This window comes from Python bivittatus, unplaced genomic scaffold (genome assembly GCF_059951505.1).
Source record: "Python bivittatus isolate LINGU-HERP-01145 unplaced genomic scaffold, Pbiv_v1 ctg000350_np1212, whole genome shotgun sequence".
Classification (NCBI taxonomy): Eukaryota; Metazoa; Chordata; class Lepidosauria; order Squamata; family Pythonidae; genus Python; species Python bivittatus.
The window spans coordinates 37,346,952-37,368,444 of record NW_028277074.1 but is presented as its reverse complement, the minus strand read 5'-3'; the positions used below and the strand labels follow the sequence as shown (position 1 = coordinate 37,368,444).

General features: G+C 35.5%; 1 protein-coding gene across 6 annotated transcripts in view; it reads left to right on the top strand.

Annotated features, from left to right (window-relative positions):
- STS (steroid sulfatase) overlaps positions 1-21,493 on the top strand; it is a 134,169-nt gene that overhangs the window by 65,555 nt on the left and 47,121 nt on the right. For 5 of the 6 annotated variants that reach the window (XM_088144956.1, XM_088144955.1, XM_088144957.1 and 2 more), the window contains 2 exons: positions 886-1,022; positions 20,536-20,673. In XM_088144956.1, coding sequence (XP_088001082.1) covers positions 886-1,022; positions 20,536-20,673 — 275 coding nt within the window. The remainder of the gene's footprint in view (positions 1-885; positions 1,023-20,535; positions 20,674-21,493) is intronic. The other variant, XM_088144958.1, reaches the window with a different exon arrangement.

Genomic DNA, 21,493 nt, shown 5'->3' with positions numbered 1-21,493 from the left:
GTTCTTTCTTGGGCTGAGAACTCTTGTGTTGCAATGGCATCCTTGATATTGCCCCAGGGACTGTCATCTCCTGAAAATAGGTATTTGTAATAGAAATTGTGACTTCTATCTGTCTTATGTTTATCACTGTAGTCCTATGTTCCCATTAAATATTGTTGCAAGATATATACATTTCTCCTTTGGTACTCTTTTTAATCAATCTGCCTTAATTATTTTGTACAGCTAGATAGCAATGGAATTGCTGTTTTCAATTTTAGACTGGAACCAAGATCTGTCTTTGATTCATTACCATTTGGTAGTTGACAGAGTTAAGCATTTCCATTGCCAGACACAGCTTCCAGGAGAACTAAAGTGACAGAAACTTTCCTAGATGATATATGCAGGAAAGGTGAATATATTTGTGCTTCCTATTTTTAAATGCACAGAATTATTATTGTAGTAGTTTATTAATCCATTATACTCCTTGTTATCACACTCTTATAGGGTAAGAGTGGTTTTCAGTGTGAAAATAATAGTGTCCTAATGCATCCTTTTCACATTAAATTTCACTTAAAAATGTTGGAGAGGTTTTTCAGATACAGTTTCTCTGCATTATTGCATAGAACTAAATGGAAATACCATTCTAAGAAAGTTGAAGTTGAAACCTCCCTGAATTGCCATCCTGACTTCCATTTCATTGGTTACCAAGATTTTCTCAAACAGGCAACTTCAGAGACTTTATCTGCTATAATTCCTGAATGTTCGATTGGCTGAAAGCATGGAAGATATTTCCAAAACGTTTGAAGGAATTATTACTGAAGAAATCATGTGACCCAGAAAGAATTTGTATGAAAATGGTAATGCATTATGCATTCCTTGTATTCTGATTTATATTCTCTATTTCAGGAATACTGATAAACCATTTCTTCTGTTCCTGTCATACCCTCAAGTCCATACAGCTCTTTATGCATCACCAGCTTTTAGAGGAAACAGCAAACATGGCTTATATGGGGATGCTGTGGAAGAAATGGACTGGAGTGTAGGTATGTAGGTTGTGTGATCACTCAGATGTGTTACCTGTCCTGAAACAATGACGTTTTAGAAATTGAGCCTTGTAAATTCCTTGTACAGAGTTTACTTTGGCATATGAACATAAAGGTTATTGTCCCAAATCATTCTTTCAGGAGTAAGTCAGGTAAGATTACAATGTCTATCTCAGTAGTTTTTGCTGAAAAGTTAATGTTTGGTGCAGTCTTCGATAATTGGAAAATGATTGCTAAAAGCAAGTGTGTTTTTTCCAATTCTGAACTGTCAAAACAAATTATTTGGTAAAACTGTTTTAAAAGGTGACAAGGATTTATATTATGGTAACAGAAAAAACATTTGGACTAAGGATAGAATTAAACATAACCATAAGGAGAAAGAGGTAACCACTGTATGTCATGTGTTTTAAAAATGTATATGATGACTTTCTGCCAAATATGATACTTGACAAAATGTTTTTCCATTCCTCCTCACACAATCTTGTGTCAGTATAGTATCAGGGCAATATATGGCAGAGCTCATAAGTAAGAATATGGAAAGAGACATGCAGTGGTGACAACTACATATTTTTTTAAAAAAATATCTAGCCCTGTTATAATCCTGATCATAAATTTATTGTGTCTTAATCCTATCCACTCTGCAACCCAGGAGTGATCCAATTTCTTTTCCAAGAAAGAAAAGGCTGTATATGCGGAAGGGCATTCCCCTGTTTCCTTTTTTGGGAAGTGGTACTATAGGATTCATAGTCTTGAATAAGGCAGACATGGATGAATCTGTGGGAGATAGGAAGACTGTGTGAGAAACACTCCTAGTATATTTCATGTGGCAACTTATAAATACCAAAAAGAAAAAAAAAGTTTGAGTGAATATGGAATGAGTTTTTCTTCTTCACATTCTGAGGTGATCTTCAGACTGAGCAGATATGAATAGCATCATTGAACACTTGAAATTGGCTTGACTAATATGTTAACGTATATCCAGATGACAGAAGGGGAAAATTGTTGGATAGCCATTCTAATATAGGGAGAGGGGGACAAGGAAGTTAGATGATATTCATTGTGACATAACCTGGAATCTGAGATGGTTATTCTGTGGTTGCACAAAGAAATGTTCTAAGCTGTGACTATAAACAATGTTAATAAGCCTTAGGGTTAAACTCAAATTCTCTTCCCCAGGTACTTATTTTGTACTGGACCTCAAATGGAGTTAAAATAAACAGCTCCCAGCCATTCTGTGGTTTGTCTTAGGATCCTGTCATAAATGGGGAACATCCCTAAAACCCCTCCATGGGATTGAGAGAGCCCTACTTAACTCTCTACCTACTTTAAAAAAAAAAAACTAGTGTGATCGGATTAGTCCAGAACCTGAAATAATTTTGTGAGTGTCAGATACTCAGCTAATATCAGAAAGAAAGTATTAGTGTATACAGTATGTGTAAACCTGAGAACAAACCATGGAAAAAAAATTCACCAGCATCTGCTTGTATCTGCAGCATTTAAATTCACTGTCAAATTCTGATAACGATATAATCTAATGGAAATTTGGTGTGTTACCCTTTCTTTTAGATTGTTCTCATTAATTAATGGTAATTATTAATAGTTTGAAGACAAATAAAACTGAGAAAGAAATTGCATTGCACAAAGAGCCTCTCAGAGTGTGCTAATTTATCAGGTTTTGCAGAATAGCACATTATCGGTGGGAATATTGGAATGACTCTTCATTTCTAGAGGTAATCATCTGTGAAAACAAGTTTGCACTTGAAACAATCAAGCTGAAATGCCAGAGTGTCATAAGATAATATTCCCCTTTCATTCCTTCTGCACATTAACTTCCAATATATTTCTGATTTCTATAAAGCAAAAGTACAAAATTACATTCAGTAAATAATATATGTATTAAAGTTTCGAAAACTGATTTTCACCTCTGCAGCAGAAGCATGATTTATAATTGAAAGGGAATGCTTTGATTACAAATTCACAGAGTTCAATTTCGTTCGCTTTTCTAGTTCAAATTTACCACTGAAATTTTGCTTATGAATTTCAAGAGCAACAGGCTCAAGGCAAGAGAGATTATTTAAAAAATATACCCATCTTCATAGGAACTAGCTTAATCTTCAGAAATATTGTTCCATATGCATTTTAAAAATGGAAAACAATTGTCAGTCTTGTGGCAATTCATGAATTTCCTGACAAGCTCACCTTGCTGTCTTACAGAAATGGTTCTTTCAGCCAGGAAGCCACTGTCCCACCAGTACTTAATGCATTAGAAGCAGCAGGGAGACAACATAATAAACAACATAATGCCTATGTTATCTTTGGATTAAGATTGCATTTTGGGATAAAAGTGGACAAAGTTTATTAGCATGAAGCACCAGAATATGAACTGGGTAGCTACATTACCATTTTTAGCACAACTTCTACCTTTAGCCGATTGTATGATATTATCCTCCCACTTGAACATATGATCTGTGTGCCAGCCCAAGTTTTGAATCCTGTGGCATCTGGAGGTGGAGGGGAGTGTCAAAAAAGTTAAAAAGGTAGTCAAGTTCACCAGTCAAAGCCCTGCTGTGTGTATGTGTGTGTGTGTGTGTGTGTGTGTGTGTGTGTGTGAATATCACATGCACTGTACATTTAAAGAAGCAGGGCTTCAATTACAACCATCTTCTTGACTTCTTTGTAACCCCAGTCTCTACTCTGATCCCTTGTGGAATCTCCTATTCCCATTTTACAGATGTTCCACATTATCCAAGGTGACAAAGCAGCTATAACATCAATTTTGAATATGAATTATTATATATAGACTTCCCTATAAAGAAGGCAATTTCAACCCCACAAAATTACCCCACAAAATTACCAGTCAATGTACACACAGGTAGAATCTTCCTAGCCCTATTAACCAGTGATTGAAGTCCAAAGCAATGTTTAAGCATAGTGAGGTGGGAAATCTGTTATTGGAGCCCACTAGTCAGGAACCAATGCCTTTAATTTGGTCCCTTATCGTGTTAAACTTGTATAAGTTTGGAAAAGCCATTTGTCTCCTTCCCTTTCTCCCTACTTCCCTATTTGCACCTTGAAAAGTTCACTCCCATTGAACAGGAACAATACCATAGCTTTAATGTATCAGTTTGCAGTACATTTAAGACAAAATTATTTTTATGGGTATTCGATAATCCTACCAGCAAATCTTAAGCCATTGTGATTTGTATGAATTCTTTTCATAGATACCTTAGCATGTGTTCTCAGATTCTATATTTGGATTAAGATATTGCCATAGGATTACCTGCCTTCAAATCCGTAATTGATATTAATTAATAATTATCATCATCAATAGATTATTTGCAAAATATAAATATCATTTAAACCTGTTCTGGACAAAATGCATGCATCTACACAAACTGCTTGGTCTTCTAGATAAACTTGAAATAATAATGTAGGACATCTTGTCATAAGATGTTTTGTCTTGTTTTTACTATAATGGTTGCTAGCTGCTATAGTATTTCCTTCAAAAATCTTTCCTTTTTGAACACAGGAAATCAATCCATCAGTACCTTTAAGTTTTTCAAATGTTTATTTCTTTCTCTTATTTTCCACAAGAACAAAAGTTATGTTAATAGTAGCCAATATCCCACCCTAGAAAGTTCTGTAATAGAATGTGTTTGGCTGTGGTGAATTCTTCTTGAGTGCAGGACCTTAGGATGTTACTTTCATGGAACTAGCAGTACTTAGTATTTTAAAAGTTAATCACTCCTCTAAAATTGAGGCATGCAGCTTCTCACCAGGCTTTATTAAGCATTTAGAAGCTAAATTCAAAAAAATGGGCAGTGTGAAGATCAAAGTGGGTCCAACTATGCTGGGTTTTCAAAGAAGCCTCAAGCAAATAGCAAATCACTACATGTGTGGACCCACTTATGGATTTAGTTCACTAGTTCATCAAATCTAATCTTACTTATGTTGACTAGCAGTAAGTTTACATGTCTTCAGGAACTCTTTCCAAGTTTCATTTGAATCTGTATATAAGACTTTTTGCATACAAGCATAGGTGTCTGTTACAAGACACAATGACGTCAAAACAATAATGCAAATGTCATGAAATCATCACACATATAATCACTTACGTATTGTGTCATGATATTAGCATTTGCATCTCTTATCCTTCTGTGGAAACCCATCTATAGAAATTATGTGATTTGCCATCCAATATATGATTGTTCTTCATTAAGCTGAATACTAAAGTGACTGGACAACAATTGAAAGGCTGTAGGATCAGTGATAGTGTACATGCTTTTCATACAGAAAGTCCCAGGTTCAATATTTAGCATAATTTTATTGGATTTGAAATACTTTTGCCTGAGATTCTAAAGCAGTGTTTCTCAACTTTGGCAACTTTAAGATGGGTAGACTTCAACTCCCAGAATTGTGGGAGTTGAAGTCCACCCATCTCAAAGTTGCCAAGGTTGAGAAACACTGCACTAAAAAAATGCTGTCAATCAGTGTTAAGTACACTCAGCAAATGGATTTCCTATAAAAAGCTTCCTACATACCTTTAAAAACTTTCCATCCTGTACATTCCAAAGTTTCTCATCTCATGGCAAAGAACAGGGGAATTTCATGCTGCAGTGCAACTCTATTATCAGTACAATGAGATGATTTTTTTCCTGTCCTTTCACTTTGAAAATTTATCCTTTTATTTCTAAACAGACAGGTAGGGGAAAAGACAGACTGCATCCTGCCCTCTTTCTACTAATATTAATTAGTGTCAAGTACATATTCCTGGAAGGTTATCTGCAGGCATTACCATTAACTTCCTTTGATTCTTTATTTTATTATCTAATTATGAATTATGAATACTACAGCAGAATATATCCTTGTTTACTCAATTTATATGACATTCAAAAGCATTGTGGGACTTTGTAATGTCCATTTATTTTCTGCATGGATTTCTAGAACATGTGAACTATGCTAATATTAAGTAATGCCACTTAAAATATATAAACATATATGCCCCATATTAACACGGGGGGGCATATCTAACCTTAATCACACTTAACCAAGACCCACTGAAGTTAGTAATTAATAAGTCTGCACCAATTCATGGCATTCTTTTTAATCCCTAAATGTTTATACATGCGTACAGAATATAATTTGGTATTTTTGTGTACAAAAGCCTTACCCAAACATTTAAGTTTGCTGAATTTTTTTCCCCTGTACTTTGTCTGAATGAAAAAATAGAAGTAAATTGAATAAATCATCAAAAGATTTATAATAGAAATTAATTTTAAATGACTCAAACAAAATGTTACATTATTCAAAAAGCAAAGAAGTATTTTGTGGTTTGCATTATCATCATTTTTCAAATGAAAAGGCATGCATGGGCTTTGATGCTATTGCAAACAGCCAGTGAGTGATGGAATGAACAATACATAGCTTTGAATGAACCAACAAATCAAATCTATGATAAATATTTCCCCTTACCAACGCAAAGGCATTCATTTTTTTTTTTCCTGTTGAACAGTTTTAAAACTAAGAGTGACTTTTATAAAATTATTAAAAAGTAGCTTGAGAATAGCTATTTTACCATGCTGGGATTTTTTTTTTTTTAATTACAGTGCTTTTTAGGAATTTCACTTGCTTCATATTTATGTTTTTAAAAATGTTACTTCTCTGGCTGTATCCTGAACATGTTGTGCCTCATAGAATAGCACCCATGATATTTGTATCTTCTTTGGCTGAAATCTTATGCATGCTTTCAAAGAAGAAATATCCATTGAATTCAGTGGGATGTTCTTCTGACTAGACTATATATAAGCTTGCATTTAAATTCCTTGAAAGAAACAAAAGGAATAAACAACATAATTTGTTTGGTTTACATTCTTATATACCCAGTCATACAATTCTGGATGGTGCATGGCAAAAAATGCAAAACAAATTGGTGAATGTGCCAAAACCACTGAGAACAATTGAGTCAAAGTCAGGAAAGTATTTTCTAGGTGATTCACAGGTGATCATAACCAAGAAGGAGCACACACAGTGCTTCTTTAAGCAGGCAAATGGTTTGCTGACACAATTAGTGACACTACAGTTTTGGATAAAACAGATTTCTAGATTAATTCAGTCACGGTTGAGTGAATTGGAACAAGACTATCCACATACGTTGAGCTCTTCAAATATTTGCTGAGACAAAATTAGGCAATTTTTCTACATTAAAAATGCACATCTTGAAAAAAAGATGCATGTAGACAACAATGTATTTTAATGGATGTTTTCATAAAATTATAGTTAAAACTGGAAATATGACTGAATGGATTTACTGGGAAAATATTTGAAAATGATTAGACCTTTAGCACTATTTGGCTAAACTTTCATTGCTTAACCCACTTTTCTCTTTGATTATACTTTCATTACACAATATTTCCCAGAACGGTCTTGTTTATCATGGAAGGCCAAAATACTTTTCTTTTCTTTTCAGAGACTTTTGGCTAGATACATTAAAACACTGTAGTATCTAATTGAAATGAATATCAAGCCATAAAATCTTTTAACTTTTTATCACAGAAACATTGTGGTATTGGATAAGCTTCTTAAAGTAATAGGAGCAATAGAATTAGTTATTGTTGTTTCTAGTAAAATTAAATTGTATATGGTACTTTCCCTGTAGCAATAAAGTAGTGAAAATTCTTGATTATATCTTTTCATGTTTCCATCATGGATTTTGTGATTAATTTATCCACCTATTTCTAGTAGTACAGCTAAGTAGATCTTTGGAATTAGTTGATTGTCAGTCACAGTAATCTTGAGCTCTCTTTCCAGGTTACTCATACATCCTGTAATATCTGACTGCCTAGCATTGCATAATCTGGTGGTGAAAGAATTATCACTTGATCACATAATGTTCTTATTAATATAATACTTTATAAAAGTTAGATGAAATACTGAGCCTTGTAGGTACAAAGCAGAATCTGAAATTCACATGCCCTGTATTATCTACTCCTGACTTGTGATATGCCGTGCTAGGATTAATAAGAAACATTCTTCACCTTAGGCAATATTCATATAACAACTTAAATATGAAAGCATAATTATGTTCCATTGCAAACTACCATAAAGCATGGAAAGGCAGCCTGCAACTCCTCAGCAGTTCATTTGTGGTTTCTCAGTCTCTTGAGAGTCATTGTTGAATGTATGTGTTGTATGTGTGTGTCTGCAAGAGTCAGTATGATATCCTTTTCCTTCCTAGAGGTTTCCCACTTTCATGTTAACCACTGCTCCAAATCAACCCCACATTGTTAACTAATACCTTCTGGTGATCCCATATCACTGAAGAGCATCTGGGACTCCCCATAAAGTGAGGGGTCTGAACTGTGGCCACCATCACCCAAAGGGTGTCCACACTTGCCATAAAACAACTATAGCTGCCTTAAGGAAAGGTGAGTCTGATTCCGTCTTTAATTGGAGTTACTGTGCTTGCAATATGCCTTATGCATTTATTGATCTGTGCAAAAAATGGGAGGTTAGGAGATGTGAGTCTTTCTTTTAAATATCTTAAATGGAAGTGACAAATCCAGGAAAACAAAGTGTGTGTTTATTTACTTAGAATACTTATGTGTCTTCTAAGTGTTTCACAGCTAAAGTGACTAAAAGTTAACAAACCTGTATCAAAATTTAAAACCATGATATTTTTAAACCCGTATCATTGACTGCTGCCTTACAGAATCTTGTTTTATTTTTAAAAATTATTTATTAAGAATGATAAAACAAAATTCAATAGAACAGCAGTCAGTAAAGCTGATGATCCCAAATAAAGGCCTGGAGCATAACTCAGACAATAAAAACTTTAGGAAATAAAAAGCATTTTGCCTGGCAATTAAATGAAAGTAATACTTAGTTTCCTATGACTAGTAACCAACAATCTAATTTTTGATGGTGATAGAAAAGGACAAAGATGATGAAAGTACATTAGAGACTCTCCTTCAGGTAGCCAAGCTATTGCCGCTAAACTGTTGGTAAGTTATATAGCATTAATGAGCAACACACATCAAAGCTCCAGATTGTTCAGTCACTGACTTCTCACTGAATCTTAATAGATTCTGTTAATTATGAGGTGCAGCCAGAGCAGTTATCCATCTTCTGGGAAGTGAGAAACAGCCTTAACTTCATGTGCTTCGCATTGATGTGCCACTGATATTGCAGCACAATATGGATATGTTTGGAGCCCCCATGGCTTACATCCATCTGTGCTGAAACCCGATCCCATTTAATCAGCAAAGTGTTTACCACAGAGTGAAAAGAGGTAAATGTCTCTAAAAGCTTGCAAATTTAACAGGGAATCAACATTATCTATTTACTTAGCCATGTTGGAAACCTAGATATGTTGTAGGCATGAGCACAAAATAGAAACGGTGTTTTATTTCAAACTTTGGTTAAACAAACCATTTTAGACTGTGTTTACTCAGAACAAAAATTACGACAAAAGTTCCTTTTCAGAACAGAAAAGAACATTTTAAATTTTCTACCATAGGGTGTTCATCCCTGCTGTCTGATACCTCCCACTTGTCCTATAGGAAAAAAATGGTTACTTTTTAAATGAAATCATGGTTTACATTCTGATAGGAAATCACTGAAGCATGCTTTTCTCCCAGCTCATCTACACGAATGGCAACAGAAGTCCAGCAAAGAGCAACATGATTCATTTCAACACAACCCATGGACCACCAGAGCTAGCATAGTTATTGTCCTCTATTGGCTTGTGAGTTTTCTGTTTTATTAGTGAACAAGAACAGTGTATACCTATGCATTTTGCAACAATTCAATCACTTTCTATCCAATCAAAGCAGCATATTCTTTTTAGTTAGCATGCAGCCTGAAAACTCAACATTGACATGAGTATGCATAAAGTGCATACAAGAACATTGCACAGACCTTTGCATTTACTTAGTGCCAAGCCAACACAAAACAGCATATGGCAGCACATACAAAACAGTGCTCTTGAAGTCTAATTTTCCTTCAGCAAAGGTTTTTGCTGGTTGCTGTTGTTTCTTAAGTACACTTATTTGGCAGGCAACCAAGCAGTTGAAAATCACCTCTGCAGCTGCTTCTTTCTCCCCATGTCTCAGCCAGTAGGGGTAAGGAACGCCTCTCGTCCTACTTTACCGGCTTTGATGAAAAGATTATTTTTTTCTTTAAAAAAATACTGACAAACCGACAAACCACTTACAGAATTCAAGACTTTTGGAATACTGAAAGCAAATCTTTTAAAACATGCCCATTTTGTCTAGTACTCAGAAGAGACATGTTTTATTCAGAAGTTAGGACATCACTCTCAAAACACAGGTTTCAAGATATTCTCATCAGTAATTTCAGACTTTGAATACTTCAAATTGGGGAGGATTTGCAATCTCTACTTTTTAATGGTTAGGATGTGTGTAGAGATGCTGATGTTCATCTGTGTTAAAAAGCAAATATCCTCTTCCTTGCCACTTAATGTTTTGTTTTGATCACATCTGATAAATTTCCTTGATGGACTGTCCTGGGCTTTCATGTGGTTTTCTGAGCTGAGAACTATAGCCCATCTTTTCAAATCATTTTTTTTTTGGGGGGGGGGTTGTCACTTTCCCATGCTACTTTTGAATTTTACAGTAGTGCTTCCCTGCTTCTGCTCTGGTGTGTCCAAATTATTTGGTTATTTATGCAAAGGAATCTATATTCTTGTCCTTAATAAGGAAAAAAATACAGAAGAGAAAAGTTCAGAGCAGACAAACTGTTTAAGCTTTTATAAGCATAACGAAGGCTCCTAAAGGGACTTGTCTAATTCATTGTAGTAATTCAAAGCAGACTACATTTTAATATATCAAATGAATAAGCCTCTAGTTCCTAGTTATTTCTGTGGTAAAACCACCCTTTAAGGTGCCCCAAGACTTCTCAAAGAGGAAATAAAGACACCTCATAGGCTTCCTTAACCAACTGAAATAAAGAGCTAGAGCTCCCTACATAGATGGCTGATCAGCCTCTGCTTGAAGATCTCCAGGAGGAGAAAGCCCATTACTTATCTAGGTATTCACTTCCATTGACAGAAATGTTAAGAAGTTTCTCCTAATGTTCTATAAATGTCCTTCCTGTAATTTAAACCCATTAGATCCCATCATATTCTCATTAGTATCAGTGAACATTTTCCCCTCCTGAACTTGATCATTCAAGTATTTGAAGAGAAGTGTCGGGTTTTTCCTTATCCAGGATGAGCATACTAGTTTTTTTTTCCCAACTGTTCTTCATTTATATGTCTGCCCATCTACATAAGATTCTGACAGCAAAGTAAAAAGCAAAACATTCCAGAAAAACAAAAATAAAAGCAATCCCAGCCCCAACCCCAGCTGGTCCAATAACATCTCAATAACTGGGAATCTTCTCTGTCATCCTCAGTGTAAGACCAAATCAGAACTCAGTACTTCTGATGAATTTAAGGTTAGTGCAGAATAAAATGGAACCATATCCATTATTCTTTTTATTTGAATCTTAATCTCTTCTTCCTAACTCTTTTGTTCAGTCTCCCTGTCTACCATACATATGCACCTACTATTTTTATATTTTAGTACTTGGCCTAATTCCTAGTCTTAATGCTATTCTAATTGTTGTTTCTCGTGGATGTCTAATTCAAATGTTTCTAGTGTGAATCATTAGCATCGTCTTTCATCAGGTGCAGATTCCTAACTTCTCTAGGAGTTACATTTCTAAATGAGTTGGAAGGATGAGTGCCTGTTATCTTTACTATACATCAATGTAAATGTATGCATGTCCATGCACCAACAAGCAGTGCCAGTCAAGTATTTCAGTCAAGTTAACTTTCATTTTTTAAAACACAATGAAGACTATTGCAGAATAAACAACTAGAGAATGTACCATGGAGGTTAGCTGAAAGCAATATGAAACAACTGGATTGTGACTCCTGCAGGTATTCAAATAAGTGAGTTACAAGCATGGATTGTATTAGTACGTCCTTATTAGGTACTCATCACTTTATTAAAATATTTGCCTACTTCCTTCTTAGAGAAACATGGTTTTGTGATACTGAAATTGCAAGAGGGATACCGTATTAATGGACAATGCGGCCATATCAAAACCATTTCATCAATATTATTCCAACTTGTATAAAGGAAGTGATTATTTTCTCTGGAAAAAAATAGATGAATATCTAAAGAAACAAATCTATGGAGGATTACAGAGGTTCAAAGACAGGTTATGAACAGACCTAGAACAATAAGGAAAGTTTCTGAAGCTATAAAAAAAATTAAACCAGGAAAGATGCTTAGACAATGTTAGAAATGTGTTGGACATTTTGGAATATTTGGGGCAACCTAATGAAAAAGAAGCTGCATTTATTTTCTTAGAAGCAGAGAAGGCCTTTGACAATTTGAACTGGGCTTTCTTGTTCAAGGTTTTGGAAGATAAGAATTTTGGAAAGAACTTTATAAAATGGGTAAGGTTGATGTATACTTCACAAAAAGCACAAACAATTGTTAATGGAGATATAACAAAACCTTGTGAGATACAAAAAGGAACAAGACAGGGATGTCCAGTGTCATGTCTTGTTTATTTGGTTCTTGAAATACTGAATAGAAATATAAGACAAGATTCTTTCTATCTATCTATCTATCTATCTATCTATCTATCTATCTATCATTTATCTATCTATCTATCTATCACATTTATATAGCCACCCATCTCACACAAAGTGACTCTGGGCAACATACAACAATTAAATAAAATAACAAATAGAAAAAAACAATCATTATAGAAGATTTAAAAAATGATTATTAAAATACATCATCAAAAAGTTTAAAATTTTTAAATTTTAAAATATACAAACGGAGAGAGAGAATACTAATCATAGTGCAGCCATCTAAGAATGTTTCTGGTTCCCAAAGATCCCCAGGCCTGGTGACATAACCAGGTCTTGAGGGACTTCCTAAATGACAGCAGGGAAGGGGTGAGCCTCACTTCGGGGGGGGGGGTGTTCCACAAGGAGGGAACCATGGCAGAGAAGGCCTGCCTCCTGGGACCCACCAAATGCAAGTCCCTGGCTGATGGAATCTATAACACCTGCCAGATCTAATGGAATTCGCTAATATGATTGGGGAGAGGCAGCCCCTCAGATAACCCGGCCCCATGCCATAATCAGTGGATTGTGGGAATAAAGATTAAAACAGAAATTTATAAGTTAAGGGCTTTTGCAGATGGTTCTGGAAGACCCTTTAAAGGGTTTCAAGATTAATAAACAGAAGACTAAGATGTTAACAAAAAACATGAAAATAGAAGTTCAAACATAATTGAGAAATAAAATGGGTTTAAAGATTGAGAAGAAGGTAAAATATCTGGGTATCACTATGACAAATATGAACTGTACTTTATTTCAAAATTACTATGTTAATATATGGAATGAAGTTTAAAAAGACACATTAAGATGGGGAAAATTACAATTGTCATTGTGGGGGAGAATTTCTGTAAAAATGAATGTCTTGGCTAGAATGATGTTTTTGTTTCAGACAATACCTGTTTTGACAATTGATGCACCATTTAAACAGTGGCAGAAGGATACATCTACCGTAAATTTGTGTGGCAGGGGAAAAAACCATGAGTTAAATATAAGATGTTCCAAGATGCAAAGGAAAGAGGAGGATGGGATTTACCTGATTTGAAATTGTATCTTGCACCTTGCTTTTGGTTTGGATGAAAGAGTGGTTGCTGCTGAGAAATAGAAGGCTTTTGGAGTTAGAAGGACATGACCTGAGATTTGTGTGGCATGGATATTTGTGGTACGATAAAATTAAGGTTAATGTGGATTTCAAAAATCATTATGTTAGATGTGCCATATTGAGAATATGGAACAGATACAAACCCATGTTATACCTGAAAACACCTTTGTGGCTCTCAGTACAAGCAGCAGTATGTTATAATCTTAAAGAGAATTTTTATAAGATGATGTACCGTTGGTAGATGTCAGTAGAGAAATTGTCTAGAGTGTATAAAGGCAGTTCAAATTTATGTTGTCAATGTGACATTGTTGAGACATATAAAAACAAAACTTCACCATTCATTGACCTTTAAGGAATTTCATGTAACTAAGGGCAAACTTATTCTTTTCAAATATGGGTTAGTTAGGCAATTGGCTACCGAGAATTCAGCCTGCTTCCTTAGTTTTCTCTCAGAACTCAGCTTTAGGTAGCCTTTGGACTCTCTGGTATCTTCTGCTGTGCAGCAGCTGGCTTCTCGCATCCCGCTGTTCTTTAGATCTCTACGGAATGCTAGTCTATACATTATTCTGGTTTTTAGACATATGTGAGTGTCCAAAGTCATTAATATTTAGAAACTAATATGCCTTTTTATTTCCACAACTCTCCGTGCTGCTCTCATTGAAAGTGTATATGCATTCCTGTCTATTTATCTAATAAGAAGCCTTGTTGTCATCTTTTTCTCCAGATAGTTACCTGAATTTAATGAGGGGGTAATCTTGCATTTGTTCATAAAAACAAAATACAATTTTTGTTTTGTTTTGTTTTTTGTTTTAACTGAGACATGGACAGGAAGTGCAGACTTGCTGCTGAAAAACATGAAACCTTTGAAGATTAGCCTCAAGGGAGGGGCTACTAGAACAGGAAATTTTAATGTTTAATTTTAATTTTAATGTAATGTTTAATTTAATCCTTGTAACACCTAATAGGGTTTCTCTATCTTCTTTCCTTCCCTGGTTGGTTACCTGTTTACTCACCACATTTCCATTAAGTGTTGTTTTCCCTTTCTCTTTCATTCCCATTGCAATGCAGCTCTCCCTTTTCTTAACTCAGTTATCCTTCACCTTTGTTTCTGTAGAAAGAAAAGATGTGAATACGTGTTTGCCTTTGTACTTGTGCATTTCCATAAGAATGGTTTCTCTGTGAGGATACCTTATTTTATATGCAGTTTAATTTTAATCAGGAGCTATAATTCATCCTCTCCTCTCCTCTCCTCTCCTCTCCTCTCCTCTCCTCTCCTCTCCTCTCCTCTCCTCTCCTCTCCTCTCCTCTCCTCTCTTCTCCCTGTCCACATTTTTTGAAATGTGCCCTCTGGTTGGTATATACATACAGTACTAAAAATGTATGCACAAGTTACAGGACTAACCTGCCTTACACAGAGAAAATGTTCATGGAAATCAATACACAGGGAGAGCCAGCTGTAAGCGCTCTGAAGCTACTCTGAGACACCCACTAAGAGTTCTCTATGCAAACATCTTTGTAAGGTTAGATTGAGGCCAATCTCATATAAGTGAGTTATTACAGAGCTGCCATTAGAGAACAAATACTGATTCATGGAAAACTGGTATAAATAAATTAGAACCTGGTCAATTATATGAAGATCCACAGAATATGTTTAATATGTGTTAAATATAAATACAACAAGGCACTTGTACTTTCATATTCTATCTGTTGCTAGGGATGTACAGCTAGATGAATATCAAAGCTTAAGGGTTTTCTAGTCAAGGCCATTTTGCAAGTGTTTTTCATATATAAATCCACTTCTCACCTTCATTTAGATTTGAGTTAAGTATGCCTTATATAATGGCTGAAATTTGCCTTCCAATTTCTCAGAAATGTTCTTCCTCTCAACAAAGGTTTTCTGTTTTTCTGCTCTTCTCTAAGGGCTTGAATTTTCTTTTGAATTTCTCTTGGCATTATCTTTCAGCATACTTCATTGTTGAAGGTCTGAGGGCCTATTTAATTGTATTAATTTGTTAGTTTTCCTCCAAAAGTTCAAGCTAACATCAGAGACATATCCATCTAGCCACAGATGCCAAAATAATGAAATATGCATCATGTCATCATACACAAGCTCCATTTTTTCATATTTGCATTGTGATGTTCTACACAAGAATTCATGAGACGGAATTTGCAATACAATGGCACAATGCATGTTTTGTCACTTACCACTTCTATAAATGGCCATAGCCAGAAGTGTCAGGGGGGAGATTAAGGGCAGGCAATGAAAATAGTGTAGGGATGCAATCTTCACCCCTTTTAAATGTATCTTGTTTCATTTCACACAGAGATATGAAAGGGACAGAACTTGTGTTGCAATAACATGACATTGCTTTTATCATTTTGATGAAATCTTTGGATCCTGTTGACACTCTGGATTCAGCAAGCTGCAGTAAACTAAAGCCAAGGTTTCTTACATATGGATGCCTTTTCAAATAAATAGTTCTACAAGATTTCTCACTTCCCAAGATGCATATCAATTGTTCTGAGAGGGATCACTAATATTTGACTGGTCTTTATTTCCTCCTTTCCTCCTTCTCTGTGTGTGTGTGTGTGTTTTCCAGCTGTACTTGAAGGGGAAATATTCTCCAAGCCACCTGAAAAACTCCTTCGATTTTGACACATCACATTTGTTCATGCTACAAATTAATAATCTTCAGACACAATAAGGTTTTTCATGAAACAGCACTTGCAGTTCTGCCAATACCTTGCCACAGTAAGATAATGTGGGAAATTATTAACACATTTTTTTTTTTTTTTTTGCCTTAGGCACTTTGAGAAGAGAGCTAGGTGGACTTTCAAGCCTATTACTAATGTCAAAGGAAACCAACTATCAATATATTCACTTATGTCTCAATTAAAAGGAAGTAGGTGAAGGAACTATCTATAGAATTTATATTCCAGTACAACACATTTCAACTAAGATCATAGGTCACACTGCTCAGAAAATAATCCGGTTTACTCAGATGGTTTTTAGAATCTTCTGTTTATTGCCTGTACTTTCTTCACATATTTGATTGTAGAGTATATATTTCTTCTTTGGTTTTGAAATTTTATTGAAGAATGAGGTTGGAAGAACACAGTAGCCATATCTCACATTATTCCTTAAATTGTTATTTAGTCTAATCCAAATTCATTTCAAACTAACATGGTTTTAAAAATTCAGTGTCAATCTAGTAAAAGCAGGAGGGAAATATCTGCATTTTGTTCCAGGAAAGGTAGGAGGGGATGGCTGTGTGAATTCATTTAGAAGATGTTCACATTCAATAAAAAAATATATCTTTGATGGCTCCATTTGCAAATATAATAAATATGGTGGCAGATTCTGTCATATGACATTGGTTCCAAAATATAACTTTGCTGGCTCTATTCACAAATATAATCAACGTGGTGGCAGATTCTTCACATTATGATTTCAGCTGTGTTTTATTTAATTTTAATCAAGAGCTATTAAACCTTCTGTTTTAAGTTTTTAAACCTACCCTTATAAAGACTAATCCTATGAGTGTTAATGAATTCTACTCAGGAACTTTTAGAAATTATTAACTTCCACCTTCACACATCAGTTAGATGACAAGTGGAATCAGGATTAAAAAGATGTCCCTCTATTTCAGTCTGTATCCATTTTCAAATATGACTCTACTACGTGTTCTTATAGTTGGCGACATTATTGTGTTCTTGCTTTTATACATCTGCTATCTTTTCTTCCAAGCCTACTAACATTACTGTCTAAGAGATATGGCTAGAAGATGCCTGGTTAAATCGGAACTCAGACTTTCAGAATTAAGTTTGGTAGTAGTTCATAGGATATCTGGATTCTTAACTGAGTCAGTATCATGATTAGAAGACCAACTGTTAGAGGACCTATGTACCTCTTTATAAAAGTCTCCTGGTTTTATGGATATCTATTTAGAAGTAAATAGATCCTAGGGATGGAGCTTCACGCTCCAATTCATATTAGAGTGGGTTTGCTGGAGTGAATGGCTATCCAAGGCTGTTTGGATTGCTCCAGGATGGGGGTGAGAAAAAGATAGCCATACCAAATTGAAATAAAAATAGTGTCTGTTTATAACTCACAGGTGGATATGCATGACCAATATTTCCTCCATTGTCCATCTAGAATAACTGATCTTAGAAGCAGCACACAGATTCTTACTTCTACATTTATCTTTACTTATTATTACAGTTACACTGTCTTATAGAGTTGCATGGTCTATTTGCTTTGCTTTTTGTAATATCTGTTTCCAAAAAGCAACAAAGTGTGCAGTTTTACAGGTGGCTTGATGTCAAACTCATGACTGCATCTTTAAAAAACATGCTGTTTTGACTTTTGTTTTTATTTTTTCTGGGAGAAAAAAGGAAAATCGTTGTTTATTCTGAAACAGATCTAGAATAGACCTCAACCCTACTTCACTCAGGCATTCCTTCTTCCTCCAATGTTATAGTATATGAGAGTAATATGTTTGCTTTTGAGTAAAGAGAACTGGCCTTTTTTTTTTTGGTCTTCACACAGCCCTTTTGCCATTATCCAGTGCACTGCTTTCCTAGTTAAAAATCAAAGTCATATTTTACATTATTAATTGTTTTCCAGTAGGTCTTACCTCACTGATTTTTTTTAGAGCATTTTAAATTGGGTTGGCTAAAAATATGATGGAGAAGCTCAGTTATTTGAGTTTCTCCTCACATAGCATTCTTCCTTTAGGCTTCGACAGCACTAAAAGATTTATCAGACAATATATCCAGGATCATGATTGCCAAGCCAATCTCAGTTTAGCTCCCAGACACTTGAATCATGGGGATTTTAAAAACAGCTCTCCGCCAGCTTCCTATATTGTCCACATAACTGTTTTGAAATGTTGCCAGACCTTCACTTTGGCAAAGTTTGTTGTTCTGCCCTCTGCAGTGCCATTTGGTGGGTCTCATAACAAAACTGTTTAAGCACATTTGCCTCTGCAGTTCTGCCTCTGAGGAAACTCTAAGTCATATAATGTAATAGTGATTTTTAGGGATTTGCAGGCCCTGTTCATTTGTCTCATTCTTCAGGGAATTCCAGGCAGGTGCCTGATTATTGCCTATATTATCTATCCATTAATTGCCATCCTGATGTTACTTGTCAAGTTGCTTTATTTTCTCTCTCCATATTTTCCGTTTGCCACACGCCAGACTAAAAAATAATACGGTAGCATTTTATCATAGAGTTTATGATAAAATCATAAAATCATGTTTAAATAGATGTTTACCATAACAACATTTTCACATTAAACTGCTGAATGGCCAACTGAATATCTTTATTTCTTTACTTCACCCCCCAAAGGCTAGCACAAGCATATATTTAGCCCAAAATATTCTCATATTGTCTGATTACATCACCCTTGCATTTGGAATGTGGAAAAGTTAGCACAGGATTTTCTTGAAGCAACTTGACGTCAGCACAGCATCTAGAAGGTGGGGATGGGGGGGCATGTCTAGTGCTAATACTGGACCTACACCGTTCATTCCTTCATTGATTCAGCAGCCCCAATAGAGCTCAAAATGTTGTTCCACCAGGGCTCCAGAGGCATAGCATCACCTAAACAATGTATGTCATACTCATCATTTTCCTGAAAGACACCCCCCCCATGTGATTGTACAAAGAACAACAACTGTCAATAAAACAACTAAATAACCCTAATGGAAGTCACTGATTCTAAATGACAATTTTTTAAAAAAACCTAAGTAAAACTTAACATTCCTTAAAACACAGTCTAAAAGGCAAACTGGTCCTGCTGCAATGGTTATTTTAGTGGGTAACAGGGCCATCTGTGAAGGGAAGTAAAAAAAAAAAAAAAAAAATCAAGGTGGCAACTGCAACCACGTGATTGAAGTCCCACTCCTTTTGTATGTGTCCAAAACTATAAAGATGGTTGTGACTGCCATCTCAACTTCTTTTGGCTGCTAAGAGGTTGCTGTTAAGTAAGGCATGTCTTCAATTGTCCTTTAAAACAAGGCAATGTGAGAGCAAGCCATACTTCCCGTAAGACACAGTTCCATACGTGGGCTGCTGCTCCATTCCCAGCCACCATACTGTGAGTTGAACCCACCAGTGGAACCATAAGCAGGACTTTCCCAGTGAACTGTACCACATTGAGTGGGTGATGATAGGGCATGTGAACTTTTAAGCCCCAGGTGTCAAACAGCAAAGGCAATAGCGATGCTAAATAAATCTTGTTTGTGTTGATGATACCTATTTTCCCCAAGGTAGAGAACTGGATCTGGTGACTTCAGCTAAGGGAGATTTGAATTGAGGAAATGGCAACTCCTTTCCTTATCAGAGGTCCGCTTGTGGGAAATTACACTGCAAGTTAAACCTGCTTCAATGAGTAGTTTTCAGATTCACTGTTGGCTGAGATTTCTGCCAAGGGACAGAGGAAAACATAATCTAAACCTGTCCTTTTTCTGGCCTTACTGTGGCTTTTTCATTGACATCGATTGATTTAAAAATCTATGCATCCTAAGAGATGGCTTCAATTCAGAATCACTTCTCTTATGATAAATTCTATTTATGATTCAGAAAAAATCCCAGGTTAATCAAATCAGTTACATGTTGAGACATTTTGTTTGAATGTCTCCTAGGAGTCTTTTGATAGAGTATCTGCTTATAAATGGTGATGTTTTAAATGTAACATTCCTTTTCAAAAGTTGTACTGTATATTTGAAGGAAAACATTATTCTTGTTTTGTTTGTATATTTTATAGGACAGATTCTCCATGTATTAGATCGATGGAACTTAAGTGGGCAAACTCTTGTATACTTCACATCAGATCAAGGAGCACATCTTGAAGAAATATCAGACAATGGAGAAGTTCAGGGTGGTTTTAATGGAATATTTAAGGGTAGGATCCAGCTTTTTACTATTGTTTCACAAATTCTGTACAATTGTCCTTATAGTTGGAGTAACCTACATTTTTAAAAAGTGAATATAGATTTAGGAGACAGCTATAAATACAGTTCTTTTGTTGGAACATTGTAGTCATAGCAGCAGGGCCAGGCCTGTCATTAGACAGATAATGGGGAACAGCAAGAAGTAGTGATGTGATGAAACATGCCATTACCTCTGATATGCAACCAATGGTGTCTGTAGGTGGAGGGGGGAGTAAAAATAACAATGCAACAAATTTGATGTTGTATTCAAGCACTTTTGTACATGAGTTCATGTCACACATATGCACAAAAGAGGTAGAGTTTGCATCATAACACCACATTCACCATTTTTTTCTTTTTTATTTTGACTCCCCTTCCCTCCCCATTTTTTTTTTTTCCTGTGCCTTCAAGTCACTTTTTGACTCCTGGCAACTGCCTGGATTAGTCCCTGCAGATTTCTTGGCAAGGTTTCTGGAAGTGTTTGCCACTGCCTGCTTCCTAGGGCTGAGAGAGAGGGACTGGCCCAAGGTCACCCAGCTGGCTTCATGTCTAAGGTGGGACTAGAACTCAGTCTCCTGGTTTCTAGCCTGATGTCTCAACCAATACACCAAACTGGCTCTCTTCATTTCATCCAGCACTTCTAAAACTTAAATTCACGTATTATGTTATGTCTGCATAACAACACTCATTATATTTGCTTACTTTAATACCCAGTAAGCACATATCTTGTTATTTATCTATTTATCTACAATGGATCATGTTTGAAACCATAAGTAGCAATGCATATTCTAT